Below are 24,329 nucleotides of genomic sequence, written 5' to 3' on the forward strand. Positions count from 1 at the left end.
GCTTAGCGATGGAAGTGAACTCCGCGACAAACCGGCGGTAATATGAAGCAAATCCGATGAAGCTTCTAACCTCCCCCACCGAGGTGGGAGTTGGCCAGGAGCTGACACAACGCGTTTTGGCGGGATCAGTTGAGATGCCTGACCGGCCGACGATGTGACCCAAATATCTTACAGATTCGCGCAGCAAATGGCACTTTTGTGGCTTAAATTTAATATTAGCTGCGCGCATTTTGAGAAAGACGGCCCGAAGCCTATCAAGATGTTCCTCGAACGTCTTACTGAATACGATAACGTCGTCTAGGTAAATCAAACACACCTCCCATTGCAAGCCAGCGAGAACCAATTCCATCAGGCGCTGGAACGTTGCGGGAGCGGAGTGGAGCCCCATAGGTAACCGATTGAATTGGAAGAGGCCGTGCGGCGTTCTGAAAGCTGTTTTGGGCTTTGATTCGTCGTCCAAGGGAAGTTGCCAAAATCCTGAGAGCAAATCCAAAGTGGAGAAAAATCGTGATCCCGCGAGGGCATCCAGCGATTCGTCCATTCGAGGAAGCGGGTAAGCATCGGCCACCGAGATATTATTTAACCGCCGGAAATCAACGCAGAACCTTAGGGACCCGTCGTGCTTTTTAACCAACACTATGGGTGCACCCCAAAGGCTGGTCGAGGGAGAAATGATGTCAGAAGTCAACATGTCATCTACAGCCGATTTGACATGATCCTTTTCGGCGGGACTTAACCGAAAAGGATTTTGGCGGATAGGAGCATTGTCACCGGTATCAATGTGGTGGCGCAGCAAAGTGGTACATCCGATGTCGTATTTGTGTTTGCTAAAAACGTCGGAAAATTCTCGCAACAGGGTGCGCAATTTAGCACGTTGTGAGTCGGACAAGGTCAGGTGACTCAGCACACAGCGCCTCCAGCCAACCCTCGTCACTGTCCGAGGGCGGTCGCGACTGAGAATCGGTGGCCACCTAGCCAATGATCGGCGTTTCTGCAGGTAACGGAATCGCATGTGCGAACACGGTTCCCTGTGAAACCACCGCCGTCCGTGTCCCGACATTGAGGACCACGATAAACGGGTCCGCATCCCCTTTAACAATAGTCTGGGCCATCACCAAATCTGGCCCATTCACCCCGGCCCTAGACGGCCCCAGCATAATGCCCCGGTCTGAGACCCCTTTAGCGAACGGTCGACGCAACCGTAGGGGCATTAGCATCTGTGCCCCCGGGGGTACACGCACCGTTCGAGCAACGAGCGCCTGTACCGTTGCACAGGCAGTACGCAAGGCAGGGGTGGAAGGCAGGAACGTTATACGCCGGCCCGATGGAAGCTCGATGCATCCTTGGTCAATCAAAATTTTGATAGGCAATTTGGCCAAAAAGTCTGTCCCCATCAGGCACGGAATCGCCAGCGAGGAGGAGATCAACACCGGTCTAGATAGTTTAATGTCCCCGATAGAAATTTGCGCTCGAATTTGGCCGATGATACCTAACGAGCCCCCGTTTGCAGCGTAACACGGTATGTCGACGGGGAGCAACGGGCGACTCTGAACGGGCAGAATATTATAAATCAAATCGGAAATGATAGTCGCCGAAGCTCCCGTGTCGATGAGTACCCGTACCTCCACCCCATCAATGTGCCCCGTGACAACAGACGACCCCGCCGATGCAGCCACAACGCGGTGAGCCAACTCGGACCATTGGCCCGGTTGGAGCGCCCTCCCCATCAAGCCGCGACCCGACGCACCAGCACCCGAACCCCGAGAATCGTGTGTCAGATCATGTGAGAGGGAAGTGGGTGTGCGTGCAGGCCGAACATGTGGGGTGCCACGACTTGCCGGAGGATGTTGCGAAGGCTTTTGAAGAGGGCCGTCCTCAGCCCCAGTTCTCGCTCCGTGCTGTCGAGGAGCCCAGCATCCCGACGCCACGTGGCCCCGGAGGCCACAATTGTAGCACACGACGAGCACTCCAGAAGACTTGGGCTGCTCCCAGCGGCTCGGTACGTCCCGAGCCGGTCGCCCGCCAGATCGCCATCCTGCAGAACGGCCCGCAGCGAAGCCCCCCTCAGATTCGGAGGTGGTCGCCGCCACGGTGTGTCCCACGGCTGCCTTGTTAGCCTTCCTCCGCTGGGAAATCAGATTGGCGTGAATGTGCCTCGCAGCCCGCAATGACGACATGTCCGCATCATCCTGTGCTAGGATGACGAAGTCCAAGTCGTCGGCCAGCAGCAAAATTTTCTCGGCCACCATTGCATCGATCCCCTCCTCGTCCATACGCGGGAAGGCCGCCTTCACCAATGACAGCAGGGCCGTGCGATACGCAAGTGGTGACTCCTTGTCGCCCTTCTGCCGCTCGTAGAAAAGCTGGCGACAATCGGAAGGCGGCCCATAAACCGTGGCCAACAGCTGCAGCGCCGACTGAAGCGTGGAGCGTGCCGACTTGGGTGCAGCGGTGAGGGTGCCAAGGGCGTCACCATCCAGCATCGCCGGAAGAGCACACAGCGCCTCGTTGTCCGTCCACCCAGCCATTTCTTGGTGGGCGAGGAACCGGCGCTGGAACCCACCCCAATCGCCACCGCTTGCTACGAACACCTGCAGGGTTGGCAGGCGTTGCTGAAATGTCGGCTCCGTCCCCGATCCTCTCGCAGCACTCGTACCATGTCCATGGACAGTATGAGGAGCAATGGCGGACCCTAATGGAGGTCGCGCCGTCAGTGACGCGCTGGTTGCAGCTTGGTCGGTGCTGTCGTCCGCTGGTGATGACCTGGCAACCGCTGATAGGCAGTCACTGCGACCCGCCCCCGCCAATGACGTGGCGCTTGCTGGTTGGGCCCCTCCGCCCGCGTGACGAGCTGGGGCCCCTCCCTCAGCTCCTACTGTCCCCGTGGCGGGAATTTCAAGCCTCCTGCCCATCGTAAAGGCGGGAGTTTCTGGCGGGCGTTGTCCATCTTCTCGCCGCGTCGCTCCCCCCGGCCCCAGGCGAGTAATCTGCTCCAGCATGGCGGCCGCTGCATATAGGAGCTCCGCCAGTCGCGAGTGGGCTAACGCCAACTCATCAGCCGACGTCCCGAGCCTCTCCGACAGTCCCGCAGGTGTTGGAGCCGGCAGCGGTTGTGCAGGTACGTCGGCGGCGATGTCTTGCACCGCCTCTCCCTCGTCGTCGTCCTCTCCCGGGTCTTGGGCACGAGTCGTCCGTCTCGTATCCATGCTTGGACCACTTCTGACGCCAGATGTAGTGAGTTTGAGGAGACGAGGTTGGAGTTGAGGCACACTCTTTTTATTAACTCAAGGACAGACACGATAGTTGAAGGGGTGACGGCCCCTTCACCCGTACTATGGGGGAACCCACCCTAGTACTAAGCCCTCTGTCCTGTTCCCCAGTCCTCCTCTAATGGGCTACGGGAGGCTGTCTGATCTGGCCCTGGTAAGCACAGATCTCGGCACCAGCTAAGCCGGCCTTGCCCTTACAAGGGCAGAGGTCCGGGAGCTCTTGGGCCGCGCCGCTGGCTTACCCAGCTCGGCCCTGACAAGGGCAGCGAGACAGGGGAGTCCCAGGGCCTAATCTCCGAGTCTTCAGTCTTCACTGGTCAGCTTCGTGTCGAACTGCCTCGAGCTCTCTGGCTCCCCGCCTTTTATAGAGATCCCCTCAGAGGGGCGGGGTCGTGGGGGATAACGGATGCGGACGTCGGTGTGGCCACCCGTGTGTGCGGGTGCAGACACCCCTGTGTTTCTTGTCCGCCGTTTCTCCCGTAATAACCCCTACACTTGCTTGCGCGCTTACGAACGTGCAAATCTTTCGGTCGTTTTTTAACCCACTTCCCGTGATCCATTCGAGCTGACATTTTGCACACAGACTCGTTGTGCGTGACAATTTATTTTCGTGAAATTTTTTTTCCTAAATTTTACACTTTTTAGGAAAAAATAAATTATATTTAATTACCAATTGCTTAATGGTGACAGGCAATCATTTGACCCATAGGTGGCAGCCATCTCAAGCCAGAGGACGAGAGGACTCTAGCCGCCACGCATATAAAGGATTTATAGTGAAAAACTTTGTTTTACGGGTTAATTTTTTTTGCTTGCAAGTTTCAGATTTACTGCAATACACCCGTCCTTGGATGGGCAAAAGGCTAGTTTATGTTTAATTTTAAAACAGTGTGATGGACGAATGATGTTGATACTCTTCGGTTTTTTTTGGTAAAGTCACGTAGGTAAAAAATTATAAATAAAATAAATGAAAACAACTAAATTAAATCACGACGTTTCGGAGGCAACACAAGCTTCCGTCTTCAGGTGGAACCGTTACAGCCAAAGTCGCTGTAGTAAGTGAAGCGAGCTAATAGAGAGACGGCTATATAGGGTAAGAGGGGGGGGAGCCAAGGTAGGGGGGCGGGGGCATCGGGGGGGGGGGGTGCTAGCCTGAAGGTAAGCCGATTGATAACATATATTCATGGGGTACCATGATGTTGAGTTTATTGTTAATTGTGCTTGCCCACCACTATCAAAGTAGCATCGCCAAATCATTCGTTCTACGATGATGGAGCAGTCTTGGATAAATCACGGTCACCAGCACATGGCAGATGGAATGATGAGACCACCAAGAGGCAAACTCTGATGATCACCGTGCCTGCGATGGTTTGATTGGGATAATAGGCACAGCAAGATATGCAGGTGCATGTTCCTGCACTTTCCTTCATCATTTAAAGTGGTAGGACCCGTCTCTTCGCAGCTTATTGAGATACACATAAACAACGTTATACACACTGTGAATTACAGTATATAATGAATGTGACTGTTGTGCTCAGACTTGCAGATGAATGAAAGAGACAGGCAGCTCCTCAACAACCCTTCCATACAGGTGAGGGCTGGGGATAAAATACCTCATCCATACAAATACTCTATTTGGTGACACACGCCTGTCACCAGTGACTTGGAGGTGGAGTTTGTGGATCACACCAAGATGGAGCCATTGGGTACATGAGACACCCACCTGTAGAGTAATACTACAGCACCTACAATTATATTTAGAAATCCATCAGCTTATGGGCGTTTTGAATTAGTGTCCAGCAGTATTTGTTGAAGAAAAATAATGTTGGGTTGCCAAATGTTATTGGAAAGTGCACTGCACCTTCAGGATGGACTTTTTTTTGTGCTACAAAGCAATGCTGTGTTGTATAGAACTGACAAGGGGACTATGGTGGTGAGATGTTAACTACCTCGCCTGGTATACAGGAGGTCGTGGGTTCGATCCTGACCCTGATGCCTGTATATTTGGAGTTTGCATGTTCTCCCCGTGGTCGCGTGGATTTTTCTCCGAGCCCTCCGGTTTTCTTCTCCACATTTAGAAACATGCGTTTTATAGTATTCGGCTATGATACATTTCCACGTGATGAGCCACTTCGTTGAGCTATCATTTGTGGCCAGGTCTCTTCTGAAATAAAGCTACATAGCTCAATGTGCCCTACCTGGATAAATACAAATAAATTAGAATAGTTAAGAATTAAACCACGCACCATTGTGGAACATTGTACATGCATCGCTGTTTTTTTTCAAGTACACCACTAGCCAAGAGCCTCTTCACAAGCTGAAGTCCATGAATCATATTCGATCATACTTCACCGCTCTCGTCACTGTGGGTTGGATAAGGTGCACTGCCCTCTACTGTCCACAGCGTCCTTGGGCCATGGATTTCACCCATCCAAACGCTATCCAGGCTCAGCTGAGATTTGATGAGATCTGGTACATTTTTCTGTGGAGCATTATGGGTAATAATAACAAATATGCCTCTGTTATGTCTGTCCACATGAAAGTATTTTGGGACATCAATCTCAGAACCTTCCAGACTGTCATCCAGCAGCATTTGTTAAAGCAAGCAAACTCATGTACCATCGAGTTGATTTCAAATATGTGGATGTTTTACGTTTCAACACTGCAATATACAGGGTGTTTATAAAATATGGACCCGATTTGAAATCGCTATATCTGTGCAACCATGAACCGCCCATGAATGAAACTCTTACCACTTGAAAGGGCAGGGCATAGAGTTTCGAATGATCACTGCTAGATGCCTCTTCCAGCGTACAAACAGCCCCTAGCCTCAGTCATTCGCAAGATGGCGACCCCGCAACACAAGGCATTTTACGTTCTGCAGTTCAGCAAACCTGAATCCGTAATTGCGGTGCAGCATGCGTTTCAACGGCGTTTTGTCATTGATCCGCCAATATCAAAGAGCATTCGTTGTTGGTACCAACAATTTGAGGAAACAGGTTGTTTATGTAAGGGGAAGATCACAAGGTGACCACGTACCTCAGAGGAAAACGTGAGAAGAATTCAAGAGAGTTTTCTGCGTAGCCTGCGCAAGTCCACTCGTCGTGCCAGCCGAGAACTTGCAATCCCTCATACGACTGTCTGGCGTGTGTTAAGGCGATGTTTAATCAAGAGGTCATTCCAGTTACAAATGGTACAGGCTCTTCGTGCAGGTGACAAAGGAAAGGGTGTAGATTTAGTAATGCGATGTTACAGAACATGGAGGACGACAGCTTCTTACCGCGTTTGATTTTTAGTGATGAAGCAACGTTTCATCTAAGCGGTAAAGTTAACGGTCACGATGTGCGCATATGGGGATTAGAGAATCCACACGAAACTGTAGAGCATGAGCGTAGTTCCCCGAAAGTGAACGTGTTTTGTGCTGTTTCTCAAAGAAAGGTTTATGGCCCTTTCTTTTTCGAGGGAAACACAATTACGGGGCAAGTGTATCTTGAAATGCTGCAGAAATGGCTCTTTCCACAACTTGATGAAGATTCCGACGTTTCTAAACGACACACTGCCTCAATATTGGATAGGTCACATGGGACCCAAAGACTTGGCGCTACACTCTTGGCCCCCAAGATCCCCAGACATCACACGCTGCGACTTTTTCTTGTGGGGATACGTCAAAGACCGTGTTTTGTGCCACCATTAGCTACTAATCTGGATGACCTCAAAAACAGAATAACGACAGCGGTGACTTCAGTGGAAGAAGACACTTTGAGAGGCGTTTGGGACGAATTCAACTATCGTCTCGATGTTGTCCGTACAGTAGGTAGAGGGCACATAGAACATTTATAAAATTGTTAGTAAATCCTGATAACTCATTCAACCGTTTGTAACTTTTTGTGTAATTGTAACATGTTTTCATCGTGAAATATACTGCTTTGAAATTGGGTCCATAATTTTCAAACACCCTGTATTGGTCGGTTTTCTGAGACAATATACTTTACTGCTGGACTTGTATCGGTCCATTACAATGCAATTCTGAACATTGAAACTGTTTTACATTGGCAAAAAAGAGGTGGCCAGGTGACTCAGTGGCCTAATTACCAGCAGCGCACTGAGCAAATACAATTTGGATGTGGTGAGTAATTGTGCTCAATTCAAATTGTATCTATGCTCAAGTGAGCATTGGGTGCATTCATCTTTTATCGACGGTCCCTCGCCAGTGTTGGAAGTTTAACATTCATTGGCCAGGCCAGTCTCCTCATGTGATGACTACCATGAAAAATAAGAATAGGTTTTACCCTTTGTGGCAAAAAAACAGTTGTTAAGATATTCAAACACCAAATAGATACCTTTTACAAGGCATCAGGTCTGTATTGACCACACGTACTTGTGGTGAACATGCAAACAAACTTGCTCTGATAATATATGCATTGTCCTTGAAACTGATTGGCCTACACCAGAGACAGCCTTCCTTATGGACTCGTCTCACCAGTGTCAGACCAGAGAATGCCAAAAGGCAGACAGTACAAATAAGATGCACGTATGAGAGCATTCATAACTCGGGGTGAGCAGCTATATCATGAGACCTTTTTGCCAGTAAAAAAAGTATTAAAAATAAGAATAGGTTTTATCCTTTATTGTCAGGTTTTACCCTTTATTTCCAGAAAGGGTAAAACCTCTTATTTTTCATACTTTGATACTGACAAAAAGGTCCCATGATATGATGACTACTGTTGACTTCCACACTATGATACGAATGTTTATCCATCTGGGAGGAATACTGGGTTGAGTCAGCCCTTGACCCGTTGTTTGTTATTCTTTCAGAACATTATGCGTCGGATCCGGATGAATGTCCTACTGCCACCAGAGCCCAGGCAAAGGGATCCCATGCAGGATTTCGACGTTCAGGTTGTTAATTACATCGCTGTGAAAAGTCGACTCCAGCGGCACATGGCCGTGTCATATAATGAATAGCTTCGAGGTGATCTGTGCCAACAGATAACACGTTAAACAAGTCAATCTAGCATGAAAATGGGCACTTAATTAATAATATGAAGAGCCTAGTCGCTGTGGCAAACATTATAAAAGCACAATTAGAAGATATATTGGAAAAGAAGCAAAAATATATAAAAGGTGACGAAAATATATTTTCTTAGTGTAGGAATGTCAATACATATATTGGCATAAATGTAGGCTTTGTAAAACAAAACTACACTTTCATAAAAATGTAAGGTTTCTTTCATGAAATTTTGGCACAGATGTTAACTACCTCGCCTGGTATATAGGAGTCGTGGGTTCAATCCCGATATTGACGCGTTCATATTTGGAGTTTGCATGTTCTCCCATGGATTTTTTCTCCGGGTCCTCCGGTTTTTCTCTTCACCTTTAGAAACATTGGTTTAGATGATTTGGTTTATATAAATTTACATGTGATAAGCCACTTCGTTGAGCTATCATTTGTGGCCAGGTTGCTTCTGAACAATAGCTATATAGCTCAGTGGGCCTTTTTTGGAAAAAAAAAATGTTGTTTAGTTGGATTGTACCAGAGCAGATAGAATTTCCCTAACTAAATTCATGCAGCCACTGAATTTGTTTCGTCAGGATTGCATCTGTTCAAATCGAATAGACCCCCCCCCCCACAACCGGTACAATTCAGAGCGCTTGTGTTTCACCTATGTAGACGGCAGCCAACGCGCTACGCGTGCTGGAGCTGACCGAGCAGAACCTCAACATGTTCGAAAACCTGGCGAACAATGAGTGCCGCACGATGACTGCCAGTTTGCATGCAGCGTCTGCGACAGCATGTGATGGAGACGCGTGCCACAGCGGAAAATGATCTGAACTTCAATCCCAGCACGAGACTAATCTGCACCATGCTTTAACCCGCCTGTAAATGTATGTATGTTGAACTTCTTTTGCACCGTACGTAACCAACCATGTTAATCGTAGGTGCGGGGGAAGGACAACAAACTAAACACAAAAAGCGGTTTAAAAAATTAGTTTTCAATCGAGATGATTCTAGAGTGCATATCTCCAGTGGCTTCTGTATATCGGAAGCAAGAGCATTCCAGACGGTTGCAGAAGCACATCTGAAAGCGTGCAATGCAGTGACTGTATTTGTTCGATGGCTAGCCAAAAGCCACTGCGACGAAATCAGCAAGGTATTGTGGTTCATTTGTGGCAGGCACTTTGTGTATAATGACTGCAACCGCATCACGCCAATCTTCAGATCTCTTCACTGGCTGCCAAGCCACTGTCAGATCAGCTACAAGACTGCCCTCACTGTTTCAAGATCAATCATGAATTGATTCCCAATTGTCTTATTTGTCATCTCCAGTAAATCTCCACCCACTCTGTTGCTCCTTCTCCTTTGTTGCCTCCACTGTCTATACGTAATTCCACCTGCCACCCACACTGCTCACTCCACATCTGTTCTCAAATCTTCCATCGTCCCTGAACTAATTTTCCCTTTCTTTCCCTCATGTATTACACTGGTCAACACACTTTTTCTGGCATAATGTATTCCAACGGTTTTAAGGTAATTTTGGGGTGCTGATTCCAAATCTGGCATCAGTTTTTGTCTATCACATCAGGTTTTTGAGATTTCAAATATTGCATTTTCAATAAAAACTGCAGAAGAAAAATATTAAATAAATGTGGATATCTACATAAAATGATATTATAAACACACTATCCTAAAAATACAGCACCATATTTTAACACTAAAGCAGTCACTGACTCGCAACAACTTGCAATCATAAGTGACAGAGTTAATTTCGAGTAAAAAATGAAAATGGGGTATGCCTATAGCATAAAAATGAGATGTGATAGAGCAAATCTGAGATCAGATTTGGAATCAGCACCCTGAAATTAGTCTAAAACAGCTGCAAAAGTCCAGGCCAGAATTTTTTTTTTGTTGACCAGTGTTATTTACTAGTCTTTCCCTCGAAGCCCATACCTTAGGTGAAAGCAAAGAGTGAGTGTGCATTTGTTTGGAACCTTGCCCCATATAAATTAGCTTGAGTAGGATTTACAGTTCAATTTACAAGGTTCTTGCCTCAGAAACACGCATCTTCCATCTCATCTCAATAATTCCAATACTTAACTTTATTTTTAGCCCAAGGGAGCTTCTGATGGCAGCTGTCCCCATATGGCACAAGGTGAACACAGCCCCAGGCTGCAAGTGGGTAGTAGTTTGCCAGTTGCTGGCAATGTTTCTATGGGTTTTATCAGTTGAGTAATTTGCAAATATTTTGATTTATTTGAACCATGACCCTAGTGCACATGGCCTACTCTTTTTCCTAATCACGTCACGGGATTTGTCACATCCACTGTGGAGCATACGGCATATATTTTCTGGTAATACACCCACGGCATTAACCAGGGTGGCCACGGGGATGAATCGTGAACCTTTCCAATGAGCGGCAAATGCGCCACCGCTCGGCAATGCCACCGCCCAACAACTTCTGTTGCTTCCACCATTGCTGATTGGGGTGTGGATCATTCGTTGTCTTTGCTGTGCAGGTGTCCCAGTGCAGGCGCTGCAAAAGGAAGTACCAGCCAGTGCCACGGGACAGGGAGTGGGGGAGTGGAGCGCTCTTCAACTGCACAAACTGCAATAACACCTTCAGGTTGACGGCGATAAAAGGGACAGCTTTTATGTGTGTATTGATGCATTGATTCGGAAAGCTTACGCGAGTGTGCGTATGTGCGCATGAGAACCGGTGTTTTATAAAAAAAAATATATATATATTTTATATCCAGTGGCGGCTCCTACAAAATCTCTCAGGGGGGGAAAATGTCTGGATGATTGATAAGGCCCACCCATGCAATGAATAAATTAACAGCTTAAGCATGTAAAGGAAACTTCACTTCTTTAATATTACTGAAAAATAAAGTGACTCTTACAATACATCTTGTTTGTATATATACTCACTATTAAAACAAACCACTCAAGTTTATTTATTAAAGATTCCACTAGGTGGCGATAAATTATATTGTTGGATGAAAAGTGCTTACTTATGATGACGTTAGCACGTATGATGACGTAAGCACGTTAGTGCATGCCCTCCCGGAAGCCATAGAGAATGCATTGCAGCGCCCCCGTTCGAAAAAAAACATCTTTGAATGTAAGTCTATGGGGCCACTCGGGGCGATTCTCAACCGTAGTGAAATCGCCCAAAAAGAGGCGGTACTCCACAGAACGTGACATGACGCTGATTGGACTATATCCAGAGGCTGACAGTGACGGCTAGCGTGACTCTGTGGTTGAATGACATTGGTGGTGCGTCGCCCAATCGCCCTAATGAAGAAACCGCCCCTGTTTATATCGTAATACGAGAGGAGCAAACCATTGGAAAGGATGTCACCACTCAAATACATTTGCATAGTGATGTCGAGAAAAAGTGGGGGGGGGGGTGTGAAAGCAAACTGAGAGAAAATAGTTTGGAACCACAAAACTCGTATTGAGGACAGATAGTGGCAGCAGTGAAGGAATGAAACGCATCTCAGAGTTCGTCCACTGCGGAGATGGAGCGACGACATCGGCTCGCGCACAGGTGCTAGTGCTCAGTGGATTATTAAATTGTGACAGATGGTGCCTGCTTGGGGGAGGCCTTCATCCGGCAGGGGATTTAACATGGCTGCTGATGATGAGAATGATTTTTTTTTATAATTAGCGCAATGTATTGTGTATATGATTACGATAGTAGTAAATATAGAGCACTAGCAGTAAGTACCTGGCGTTGCCCGGGCGAAAAAGACACACACACACATCGACTTAGAAACACAAACAGACATCGACCCACACACACAAACACATCGACTTACACACACACACAGATATGGACTCACACACACAGATATCTACTTTAGATACACACACATGGAGTTACACACACCAATCGACTCACACACACATACGTAGACTCTCACACATCGACCTAAGCACACATATGCACTTACACACACACATATCGACTAAGACACACACACATGGACTTACACACACACATGGACCCGCGCACAAACATCGACTTACGCACTCGATTTGTAGTCTCAATGTCTTCCAAAATTTTCGTGTAGGCTTCTATTTGTACATCCATCAGCTTTGGTTAATTTTCCTAAATAAATTTAAGAAGCTCTAAAGCATAATAGCATATTTCACGTAGGATCTCTTGAGCAAGGGCATGAATGTTGTCCCTGTAGGGTGTTGGTAGTCCCATAGACGTGAGGTATATTCCACCAATGGAGTGCAGTTTGTCCTGAAGGAGGATGAGGGCCTGTTTAAAGATGACATAAGAAAAGTTGACGTTGAGGTTTGTATTTTCTCATTGAGCTCCGTGGAGGATGCCCTCACTCATGCCCTCTTTGTATTTTTACCAGAGTCCCATGGGGTTAGATGGGCTGCAAACTTGAAGATGTATGCAGAAGAGCAATGTCAGTTGGAAAGAGGACTGACCAACAGAAGCTTCTGTCATAGCTTTATGAAGATGGTGATCATGCACAAGAATTGCACGAAGATTGAAAGCTTCCCTGTATGTTTGACAGACAATTCCTTCCACTGTTTAGAGGTCGTGGAAAGATTTGTGCCCTTTGGCAACATGGAGAAGAATTGGGAGAAAGTAGCACTGCTGATTGTTGGGATGAACTGTGTAGACTCGTCCTAAGGCATCAGATTGACCATCAGCAGCACATCGCTTCCATTTATTTTAGCAGTCCATGTATAGTAGGAGGGAACGTAATGGTAGAGCAGGTTGGCAGCAAATGGGTCACTTGGGCACAAAACAAAGAACGCCATAAGGGTGGTATCTTGTGGAGCCAGGGCCTGCTGTTGGGCATTTCCTTTGGTGACATAGATGCGTTGAGCATTTTGGAGGTGAAGTGCCAAATGGACGACTGTGGGGGAACGGTCATGGATGGGGAAGCCAAGAATTCTGCAAATTGCTTCATGGTTGCTGATGTATCTTCCTTGGAAAAACAGTTTTAGCTCATGCACACTTTGCCCCTCTGTTTTGTAAGGCAAAGACAGTCATGTCAGAGCCTTTGTTGATGTATTGGCAAAGATATATGATGGCTTTTTTAAGAATAGCATAATTTCACATTAAAGTGGAGCAGGAAGATCTTGCACAGAAGAGGGCAGTAGGGAGCTATCCATCGGTTGTGAACCTTAAGTTGCGAGTTAGTGGCAGGTCTGAGCGTTGTTTGAAATCCACCATGCTCAGTATTTCTGTGATGATATAGAGGATAGCCATCATGGGCCGACTGAGTGTCTTTCAAGTAGTTCCGTGGATACCTCTTGGTACACCTGTGGTCTTCCATACATGGCACATTTAGATAGAACTGGGCACATGGGCCGTGGAGCATTTGGTTGCAGACCACATAGAAAAAGTGCAGGGTCTTAATGAATTGTTTCCCTCATCCATAGCGAAATATGAGCATGAGGAAGACAACGTTTTTGCCACCCAACGGTGTGCAAGTTACTGCTTGTCTATCCAAAGATGCCGCCTTCATTGGTTATAATAAGCATCATAAGGTCATAAACTTTGAGTTTTAAGAGCCTCGCTAAGATGTCATGTCTGTCTGGTGGTTTTTGGTTTGGATAAAGGTAAACCTGGATCTCCTTTCATTTGGGATTGCAAGTGAAGGTGATGAAGATATGGGACGTGGCATATTGGCTGATGTACGTCATGGCATCGTGAGTCTTCTCATGCATGTATCTTGGTGAAGGATGAAGGCAAAATAACTAATCAGCCCACATTGTGACCGTTTGCATCTCCTTCGGCATTGATGGCATCCCAGAGATGAGCATACTGTTCACCTGCAGGCAGTTTTGATTCAGTTGAATGTAAAGAAGGTGCTCACTGTCAATGTTGGCATTCTAATCGACAACATACTGATTAAAAAGGTTGGCGCACCATAATATGTGGTTTCCTCCTCTGTCCATGATCACGAAGGAATAGAAGTTTTTTTTAGAGGAGACAGTTTTGTGAGAATGTCTTTGTCCTACAGCTTTGTAATTGGAGGAATGTTGACATGGTACCCATCCTGGACTTGCGACAAGAAAATGTGTTATTGTAGGGCATCGTATGCTCTGTTAGTGTCAGAAAATCGTGCGATGGTGTTTTCTTGGTATGGAAGAACAATGTCGCTCTCACAATGTTCCTCACCCACCATAAGAAAGCAAGGTCAACAATATTTGAGGCATTGAACCTCCCTGCGTGCTCCCCGCTTTGGTGGAAAGTAAAGGTGTGGTACGGCAAAATTAAAATGGGTGATGTTCCTACGAATGTGACAAAACAATATACGAAATGTAATGGGCTGTAGCTAAGAAAGTCCAACATATTTAGCAGTATAACAGATTAATCAGCATCGCAGTACTATAGTGTGACGTGAGCAATCGAAACAATAGAAAAGCATTGAAGAAATAAGCAGAAATTAGTGTACATTAAAGAGCAGCAGTAGGCACAGGTAAGTTGAGAAGCAGGCTACAGTCTAGATTATAGACTGCCAGTACGTCGACTCAATGACCTAAGCATTGCTACAGTCGACATAAAAAGCTGGCAATACGGTCAGCAGCTGAAAAAGCAGGATGCAGTCGACATGAAAGGCTGGCAGTACACTGAGTATGGTAAAGAAGCAGGCAACAGATTATAGACTGGCATACACTCATAATAAACAAAAGCAAAATTACCAGTGTAGATAATAGAGTGCTAGTGCACTGACGTTAATTAATCAGCAGGCAGCAGGCCACAGGACAGACTGGCAAGTACACCGTCGCAGCGTCATAAAAACACCTAAAAATAATATTTAGCAACCTAATAATGAAATATTAGTTTTCTGCACACAAACATTATTGTAATATTTTGCAACTTATTAGTTTCATAATAGTAAACAATGAACCTGAGTTCTTAGCGAAGGATTCAATAAAATTGTACTTTACATTGCCGTGGTGAGGCCTAGTCCTATGCAGAGCCTGTGGCTTCGCCTCGATTGCCCAGCCGGAGGAGGTGACACATTGCCAGGCTGGGTGCTGGGCCACTCTCCGCACCCACGCAGAAATAATGCTATGTAAGCGCTATAATATTAATATCTAGGGACTTTATATCAGTAATTGCACGCATTGGGGTGGGGGGGGACTTAAGACTGCGAAGAATGAACATCAGCGTTGTGTGTATATTTTTTAAGCATTGTTAACGTGAATGGAATTTTTTAGCGATCATGTGTGCGTTGCTAGGGGCAACTCCTGTCAGCGTTTCGCGAAATGCGCATTTGCGTGCTTTGTCCCACGGTGGGTGGCAAAAATATATAAATAAAGAGAAATCACACAAAAACACAATTTTAACAAATTTAAAGGTGACGGACGGGAAAAAGAAATAGTGCTTGCCCACCGCGGGGCTTACGTCGTGGTACCTGTCTAATTTTTTTTACATAAACCCCACCGTTTGAGAGTCAAATCCCTCGCAAGTGCGCTTGCGCAGACGGACAGACAGACAAAAAAATACTTTCATAGGTTAGACTAGCGGGAAGTACCCGGCGTTGCCCGGGTGAAAAATATATTTAAAAATTTCTCTTCAAAACCTTACATATACATACACAGATACTAAGGTATTGTGAAAGCCCGGTGGTCCGTTTGTCCATTTCTCCTCCAACAAAATTATAAGAGGCTTGCACAAGTCCAAAAAGTTATAGAAAGTGTAGGGTAAATAGTTGATTTGAAAGGTTTCCGAAAAGTTGTCGACCCCCACCCCCTCAAAAAAATATCTTTACCCCCGCGTATGGATATATACCTGCACACCCTACATACAACAGAGTAAGTAGTATACTCTTAGTTCTTTCAGTAAAGTCACGTAGGTAAAAAATGAAATTAAAATTAATTAAAAAATAAATGAAAACAATAAAATCACGACGTTTTGGAGGCAACACAAGTTTCCGTCTTCAGGTGAAACTGTCACAGCAAAATATCTGTATCAAGTGAAGAGAAGTCCCAAGAGGTACGACCTTATATAGTGGTTAAGGGGGGAGGAGCCGGGAAGGGCCGCGGGGGAGGAGGAGTTGTGCAGTGGTCAAGTACTGCTTTTTGTTATACTACTGGGTGGGTAAATTAACTAAATACAATTAAGCCGCATTTTGTTATGCTGCTGGAGAATACTGTTAAACGCTGGGGATGTTAACACTCGGTAGAGTAAAATAGTGCCTGTCAGATAAGATGGTCCAAAAATGTGTAGTTAAATCTTTTTTGCATGGTTGATAACATATTTCCAATGATTACTAAGTTTGTACCCATCATCACGGTTGAAATTATGTCTGTGTTTGTATATCTGAATGGCTTCGTGTACAAACCTTTGATGGTAGCCAGAGGGTTTGCAGAGCACCTTAGTCTCAGAGAAAACAATATCATGAGAGCCCACCGCGTTGTAGCAATGATCGGCAACGGCGGAAGACTCAATTTTGCCGTGTTTCAAATCTGACTTGTGCTCGCGGACACGATCAGAGACATGACGTTTCGTTTCCCCAATGTAACAGTCACCACAGCTGCAACTCAGTTTATAGACTCCAGGGTATTGCAAGTCAGGGATGACATCCTTCACAGATGGAATTAGATCACGGATTTTATGTACTGTACTGAATCGGACTTGGATCTTATGTTTGTTTAGAATTTTGGAGATCTTTTTGGTCATGCCTGCTATGTATGGTAACGTGACAGTTTTGATCGGAGTTTCAAGTGGCTGTTTCTGTATGGTGGGAGACACAGCTTGGCGGATGGTGCGTTCAGAATATCCGTTCATCCTGAGGGCCCGATGTACGTGTCTTAATTCGCTGGCCAGGTGGTGTTGATCAGAAATGCCATGAGCTCTGTGGTATAGCGTTTTGATGAGAGAATTCTTTTGAGATGGGTGGTGGTGAGAATCCGGTTTCAAGTAGGAATCTGTGTGGGTGGCTTTCCTGTAGACAGAATGTCCCAAGGATCCGTCAGGTCTCCTCTCAAACAGAATATCTAAGAATGGTAGTTTGCCATATTTCTCCACTTCTATTTATTTTTCGATTTAAAGCTTTCGTGACTGCAGGGATTCATATTATTGGTTCTTTTGGTAAAGTCACGTAGAAGGGAAATAATAAAATAATACTATTTGGCTGCTGCAGTTCTTTATTATGAAAATTTCCCTTCCTTTATTACTGGTAATCCTACATAATACTATAATATATATTTTAAACCCCCCACCGCCTACCCAATCCACAAGGAGTGACTAACCCCATATCTGCATTTGTCATCAACATGCTAAATTCCTCTGTTGATATGTAAACTCCTTTGTCAAGGCGCTCTCCTCCTCCCACCCAGCTTAAAATACGCTGCCAAGCTTAGCAGTGTTGATTAGGACGCTGTCTTTCCGACAGCTCTGTTCTTCACCTGAGGACGGCTGGTTGCGTTGTGGCCGAAACGTCGTGAGAATTTTATTGTTTTATTTTTATAATTGTATTTTTATTATTTTATTATTTTCCTTCTACATGACTTTACCGAAAGAACCAAGAATAAGTAGTATCTGTTGACTCTGTACAGTAGTATCTACTGAGCCAGTAGTAGCTACTGACTGTATATTAGTATTTACTGACTGTAGCAGTATTTACTGACCGTAGTGGTATATACTGACTGTTCTAGTATCTACTAACTCTATATAGCAGTATCTACCAACTCGATAGGAGTATCTACTATCACTACAGCAGTGCATACTGACTGTGGTGGTACCTGCTATGATTACAGCAGTGCATACTGTGGTGGTACCTGCTATGATTACAGTAGTACATACTGACTGTGGTGGTACCTGCTATGCTTACAGCAGTGCATACCGACTGTGGTGGTACCTGCTATGTTTACAGCAGTGCATACTGCTGTGGTGGTACCTGCTTTCACTACAGCAGTGCACATTGACTGTGGTGGCACCTGCTTTCACTACAACAGTGCATACTGACTGTGGTGATACCTGCTTTCACTACAGCAGTGCATATTGACTGTGGTGGCACCTGCTTTCACTACAACAGTACATACTGACTGTGGTGATACCTGTTTTCACTACAGCAGTGCATACTGACTGTGGTGGTGCCTACTATGATTACAGTAGTGCATAACGACTGTGGTGGTTACCTGCTATCACTGCAGCAGTGCATACTCATTGTGATGGAACCTGCTATCACTGTAGCAGTGCATACTGACTGTGGTGGTATCCTGATATTGCTACAGCAGTGCATACCGACTGTGGTGGTACCTGCTTTCACTGCAGCAGTGCATACTGACTGTGGTGTCACTGCTTTAACTACAGCAGTGCATATCCACTGTAGTGGTACCTGCGTTCACTACAGCAGTGCATACCGACTGTGATGGTTGCTGCTTTCACTACAGCAGTGCATAGAGACTGTGGTGGTAGCTGCTATGATTACAGCAGTGCATACTGACAGTGGTGGATACCTGCTATGATTACAGCAGTGCATACTGTGGTGGCACCTGCTTTCACTACAGCAGTGCATACTGACTGTGGTGATACCTGCTATGACTACAGAAGTGCATACCGAATTTGGTGGTACCTGCTATCACTACAGCAGTTCATACTGACTGTGGTGGTTTCTCCTATCACTACAGCAGCGCCTACCAACTGTGGTGGTACCTGGTTTCACTACAGCAGTGCATACCGACTGTGGTTGTCCCTGCTATCACTGCAGCATTACATACCGACTGTGGTGGTTTCTGCTATCAGTACAGCAGTGCATACCTACTGTGGTGGTTCCTGCTATCAGTACAGCAGTGCATACCAACTGTGGTGTACCTGCTTTAACTACAGAAGTGCATAACGACTATGGTGGTACCTGCTTTCACTACAGCAATGCATACCGACTGTGGTCGTACCTGCTTTAACAAGAGCAGTGCATACCGACTGTGGTGGTAGCTGCTATGATCACAGCAGTGCATACTGTGGTGGCACCTGCTTTCACTACAGCAGCGCATACTGACTGGTGGTACCTTCTATTACAGCAGTGCATACTGACTGTGGTGGTACCTGCTATGATTACAGTAGTGCATTCTGACTGTGGTGGTACCTGTTGTGATTACACCAGTGCATACTGTAGTTGTACCTGCTATCACTGCAGTACTGCATACCGACTGTGGTGGTTCCTGCTATCACTAAAGCAGCGCAGACCAACTATGGTGGAACCTACTTTCACTACAGCAGTGCATATCGACTGTGGTTGTCCCTGCTATCACTACAGCAGTGCATTCCAACTGTGGTGGTTGTTGCTTTCACTACAGCAGTGCATAGAGACTGTGGTGGTTCCTGTTATCACCACAGCAGTGCATACCGACTTTGGTGGTACCTGCTTTCACTACAGCAGTGGATACCAACTATGGTGGAACTTGCTTTCACTACAGCAGTGCATACTGACTGTGGTGGTACCTGGTTTCACTACAGCAGTGCATACTGACTGTGGTGGTACCTGCTATGACCACAGCAGTGCATACCGACTTTGGTGGCACCTGCTTTAACTACAGCAGTGCATACCGACTGTGGTGGTACCTGCTATAACTACAGCAGTGCATACCGACTGTGGTGGTACCTGCTATCACTACAGCAGTGCATACCTACTGTGGTGCTACCTGCTATGACCACATCAGTGCATACCTACGTTGATGGTACCTGCTTTCACTACAGCAGTGCATACTGACTGGTGGAACCTGCGTCCACTACAGCAGTGCATAATGACTGTGGTGGTAGCTGCTATGACTACAGCATTGCATACTGTGGTGGAACCTGCTATAACTACAGCAGTGCATACTGACTGTGGTGGTATCTGCTTTCACTACAACAGTGCATACTGACTGTGGTGGTATTTTCTTTCACTACAGCAGTGCATACTGACTGTGGTGGTATTTTCTTTCACTACAGCAGTGCATACTGACTGTGGTGGTACCTGCTATGATTACAGCAGTGCATACTGACTGTGGTGGTACCTGCTATGATTACAGCAGCGCATACTGACTCTGGTGGTACCTATGATTACAGCAGTGCATTCTGTGGTTGTACCTGCTTTCACAACAGCAGTGCATACTGACAGTGGTGGTCGCTGCTATGATTACAGCAGTGCATACTGTTGTGGGACCTGCTATAATTACAGCAGTGCATACTGACTGTGGTGGTACCTGCTATGATTACAGCAGTGCATACTGACTGTGGTGGTACCTGCTATCACTACAGTAGTACATCCTGACTCTATAGCCGTATATATCGACTCTATAGCACAAAGTACTCACCTGACAGAGTGGCGTGGTGAGGCCTAGTCCCGTGCAGAGCCCCCAGCCTCGCCTAGATTGCCCAACCGGCCGAGGCTGGGGGCTGGGCCGCTACCCCCCCCACCATCCCCCCGCCCGCGCTACAATAATACTATCTAAGCGCTATAATATTAATATCTACCGACCCTATAGTATTAAGTGCACACATTGGGGTGGGGGGGGAGAGAAGAGGACATGACACTTTGATGAATTTACCTCAGCGTTGCGTGTATTTTTTAGCATTTTGAACGCGAAGGAGAAATCCCCTCCACCAATGACGTGCGTGCGTTGCTAGGGGCAACCCCTGGGCAGCTGTAGCGGCTCGAGTAAATAATTAAATTATGCGGCATAGCACTAAATTGTTAATTTAAGTACTTTAAAGTTGACGAATGTGAAAACGGAATAGCGCTGGCTCACTACAGGGCTTACGGCGTGGTACCTGGCTACTTTTTTTAAACGTCAACCCCATGGTTCAGGAGCCAAATCCTTCGCAAGTGTGCTTCCACACAGAGACAGACAGACAGACGGACAGACAGAAAATGCCTTTTAAAATGTTCAAAATAAACAACAAATTAATAATGAAGACATATCGATAAAACCTTCTGAAGTGATCACAAGCATGGAACAAATCGATGGGGTCGTCAAGACCTTTCCCAAGCATCGCACGTCTTCTGATGCCCTGGGCGCTCATGGTTCAGAAGTCCTTACCAACTATATATATATTTTTAACTGCATGTAATTTGTATTGCTATCGTGTTTTTGTATTATTTGTGGTTTTAACGTTCTGACCTGCCCCTAACTGGACATCTGTGAAAAAGAGCTTCATAGCTCATCGGATTCTTCCAGTATAAATACAGTGGAACCTCGGTATACATCGTTAATTCGTTCCAGTAGGCACCGAAAATGACGTATACCAAACGAATTTTTCCCATAAGAAATAAAGGGAAAGGAAATAATCCGTTCCAGAGGAAAAGAAATGATATTTTATGTGGCATATTATACATTAATGGGATTGTATAAAAAAAAAATGTAGACACTAATTACTCAAATGCATACAGAAGTCACGTGACCGCGCTGCTGCCAGCTGCGCTGGTCACATGGCGTGCCTCAACCCCGCACTTCGCGTGCGCCTCGACCCGGGGCTCCACCCTCCATGGGGGCAGCCCCCCACGCCCCCCCGCCCCTCTCCCCAACGCCCCTCGCCCCCACGTCCCCCGCCCCTCTCCCCCACGTCCCCCGCCCCTCTCGCTTTATTTCAGTCATGAACGGGGCATACGCGGGTACTGTACGCGGTGACTCATCCCGACCCATACAAGTTCTAGCAAGCGCGTCGTATCCCAAGCAAGGCGGCGTATCCCAAGACATTTTATCTCTCGAAAAAACACGACGTATACCAAATTCGACGTATTCCAAAGCGGTCGTATACCGAGGTTCCACTGTAAATATTCTGCTTGTTTGTGAGCAGCGGCTGGGGACAGATGGGCGTGCCATCGCCGTGCTACCAGTGCCAGGCCGGCGTGTGCCCCACGCGCGTGCAGCGCCCCAAAACGCACAGTGCCGCGCGCCCTTCTGGGCAGCAGCACAGCTGCATGGCCGAGGACTGCTACAACCGCCAGGGTGAGCGCAGCCGGAGGGCCACAACGCCACTCCGCCGCCTCTCACGATCGCGAGTCGCTAGCATTTATAAGCGACGATCGAATCGAATTTGCTCTGTCTCGCAGACCCGCAGGAGTTTCGCGGGGGGCGTGGGGGGTGATGTTGCTGTGCATTTCTCCCAATGATTGTTTTTTGCAGACAATTTCCAAAACTTTGACGTGACGCCGGCATTCCCTTCCATCGTCTAATTTCCAAAGATTTTGTAACCTCGCTCAATGCCAGAAATATATTAATTATTTTTTTCAACTTCAGGAGTGCTGTTTGTTGATGGCCCATGGGAATTTTGGGCCTGTGCTAAGCAACTGTGATAGAAAAAAAGATTTGAGCTCGGCGGAATATTGGTCCGGGGGTAGTTACCGACAGCATCCCGATCAAGAAATTAACACTTAAGTAAAGCGCGTGAGTGAATAGACATAATTCTCTGATCCGTTCTCTATACCGCTATCGTTTTATCAGCATAATATAAACACAAACCTCACTTTAAGACATCACGACATGCATAAATAACCAACTCAGTACGTTTTATTGCTGTAATTGTTTGGGTGGAGCAGTACAGTAGCATTTAACACGTACCACTCATGAAAACCCCGTGACCCTAAGTTTGATTCTCAGCCAAGGTTAACATGAGCGACACTTGAACCAATCCTATTTAGTTTGTTGTCCAACCCCCGCACCCCCGATTAGCACGTGTTCTACGTACGGCGGGAAAGAAGTTCAACATATTCATTGGGTAACAATGATTATGACAAGTCTCGGCAGATGGTTGACATTGGATGACGATTATGAGATTGGCTGCCTAATCATGGGGGTGGTGAGAACGGACGATAGGAATTGGCTGACGACGATGGCGGTGAGCATCTTTGCAATGATGGCAGTGGTGAGGATAGTAGAGATGTACGTACGTTGAACTTCTTTCGCACCGTACGTGGCCAACCGAAGATGACTGCGATACGATGGTGGTAGTGCGGCGAGAGGCTAACATCGGTGTGCTGCGTGCACCATGAACGCGCGTGGCAGGCCCCGGGGTTCCCGGGACACACTGTGTGTACCCGCGCACCTTGCAGGTGAGGCGCCGGCGGCGCGTGTTGCACGCGAGCGAGCCGCACATCAGCACCGCCTCCACGGTGGCCACGTGCATCAGCCAGGGCAGCCTCGTAGAGCACGAGGACGTCCTCATCGAGCAGGACCTCTTGGAGGACGAGAATCGGCACCACTGACCGTGCCGTGAGCGGGGATCGAACACGAGTCGCGCGCGAGCCTCCTCCGCTCCTTTGCGTTGGGTCGTGTTTTTAAATCGAGCTATAAAAGTTTATAAACCCAACGCCCTTGTTTATCGAAGATGGGGGTGGATGAACTGTGCGGTGGTTTTTGTGCATTGCGCTGTGAACCTAGCGAAGTAAGTTCGATCCCCGGCCACTGCTAAAAAGCAGTGCGGAGTGGTATCTGAACTGGTCCTGGATGCCCCCTTTGTTAAACCGCACTGACAAGCTGAGTGAAGTATGGTTAAACATTCCTTGTGAACAACACTGCTTTAGGATATTTGACCATTTCTTTTTTGTCCCAAATTTTTATTCCTAAAAAAATATTTTATTCCACATCCTCCCTCGCATCATACATTGCAATATTTTGACACTCCGGGCAGCAGTTCCAAGGGGCATCGAAGGTATCGGGCATACCGGACTTATCAGGGCAGGCGGGAGGTTTTTTCCCCCTTTTTAAAGTGCTCTTGTAATTGTTTTGATTTTAACCGTGTTTTGGACTTTTTGTGTTTATTCACATTATAAACAGTGATGTGCACGAGGTGAAAAATGTTCCGAAAAAAAAGTATTTGAGTCGGCATGTGAGACGTGATAACAATGGCTCTTTCATGCATCATGCTATCGTGCTGTGTAGTCAGATGGAAATTCAGTAGGTACCTTGAAACACGCCGTAATTGTTTCTGTGGGGTGGTTTATTTGAAATGTATCGGTTAGTGGAGGTCCACTGGCCAACTGGAGAGCATCTACTCTATACGCGGCTAATCTGTATGCTTTGATGTATGTTTGTTTTTATACTCTCCACGAAATTCAATGAACAAGGAGTCTTTTGAAAACTAAAGTAGT

The 24,329-nt window shown here is 46.6% G+C and overlaps 1 protein-coding gene across 1 annotated transcript; it reads left to right on the top strand.

Moving 5' to 3' along the window:
• The first annotated feature begins 8,102 nt into the window (after positions 1-8,102).
• LOC144721424 (shiftless antiviral inhibitor of ribosomal frameshifting protein-like) lies at positions 8,103-23,444 on the top strand. The gene is made up of 6 exons (XM_078599038.1): positions 8,103-8,165; positions 8,938-9,014; positions 9,071-9,090; positions 10,780-10,888; positions 22,037-22,188; positions 23,245-23,444. Exons 1-6 carry the CDS (start codon positions 8,103-8,105, stop codon positions 23,442-23,444), a joined length of 621 nt encoding a protein of 206 aa, XP_078455164.1.
• Positions 23,445-24,329: the final 885 nt, after the last annotated feature.

The sequence above is a fragment of the Lampetra planeri genome, chromosome 11, assembly GCF_965212315.1.
Source record: "Lampetra planeri chromosome 11, kcLamPlan1.2.h2, whole genome shotgun sequence".
NCBI classification, from domain to species: domain Eukaryota; kingdom Metazoa; phylum Chordata; class Hyperoartia; order Petromyzontiformes; family Petromyzontidae; genus Lampetra; species Lampetra planeri.

Coding starts and splice junctions, on each gene's coding strand:
- LOC144721424 (XM_078599038.1), top strand. CDS start 8,103: ATGAATGTCCTACTGCCACCAGAGCCCAGGCAAAGGGATCCCATGCAG. Junction 8,166..8,937: donor TGCAGGATTTCGACGTTCAG/GTTGTTAATTAC, acceptor TCACCTATGTAG/ACGGCAGCCAACGCGCTACG. Junction 9,091..10,779: donor ACGCGTGCCACAGCGGAAAA/TGATCTGAACTT, acceptor TCTTTGCTGTGC/AGGTGTCCCAGTGCAGGCGC.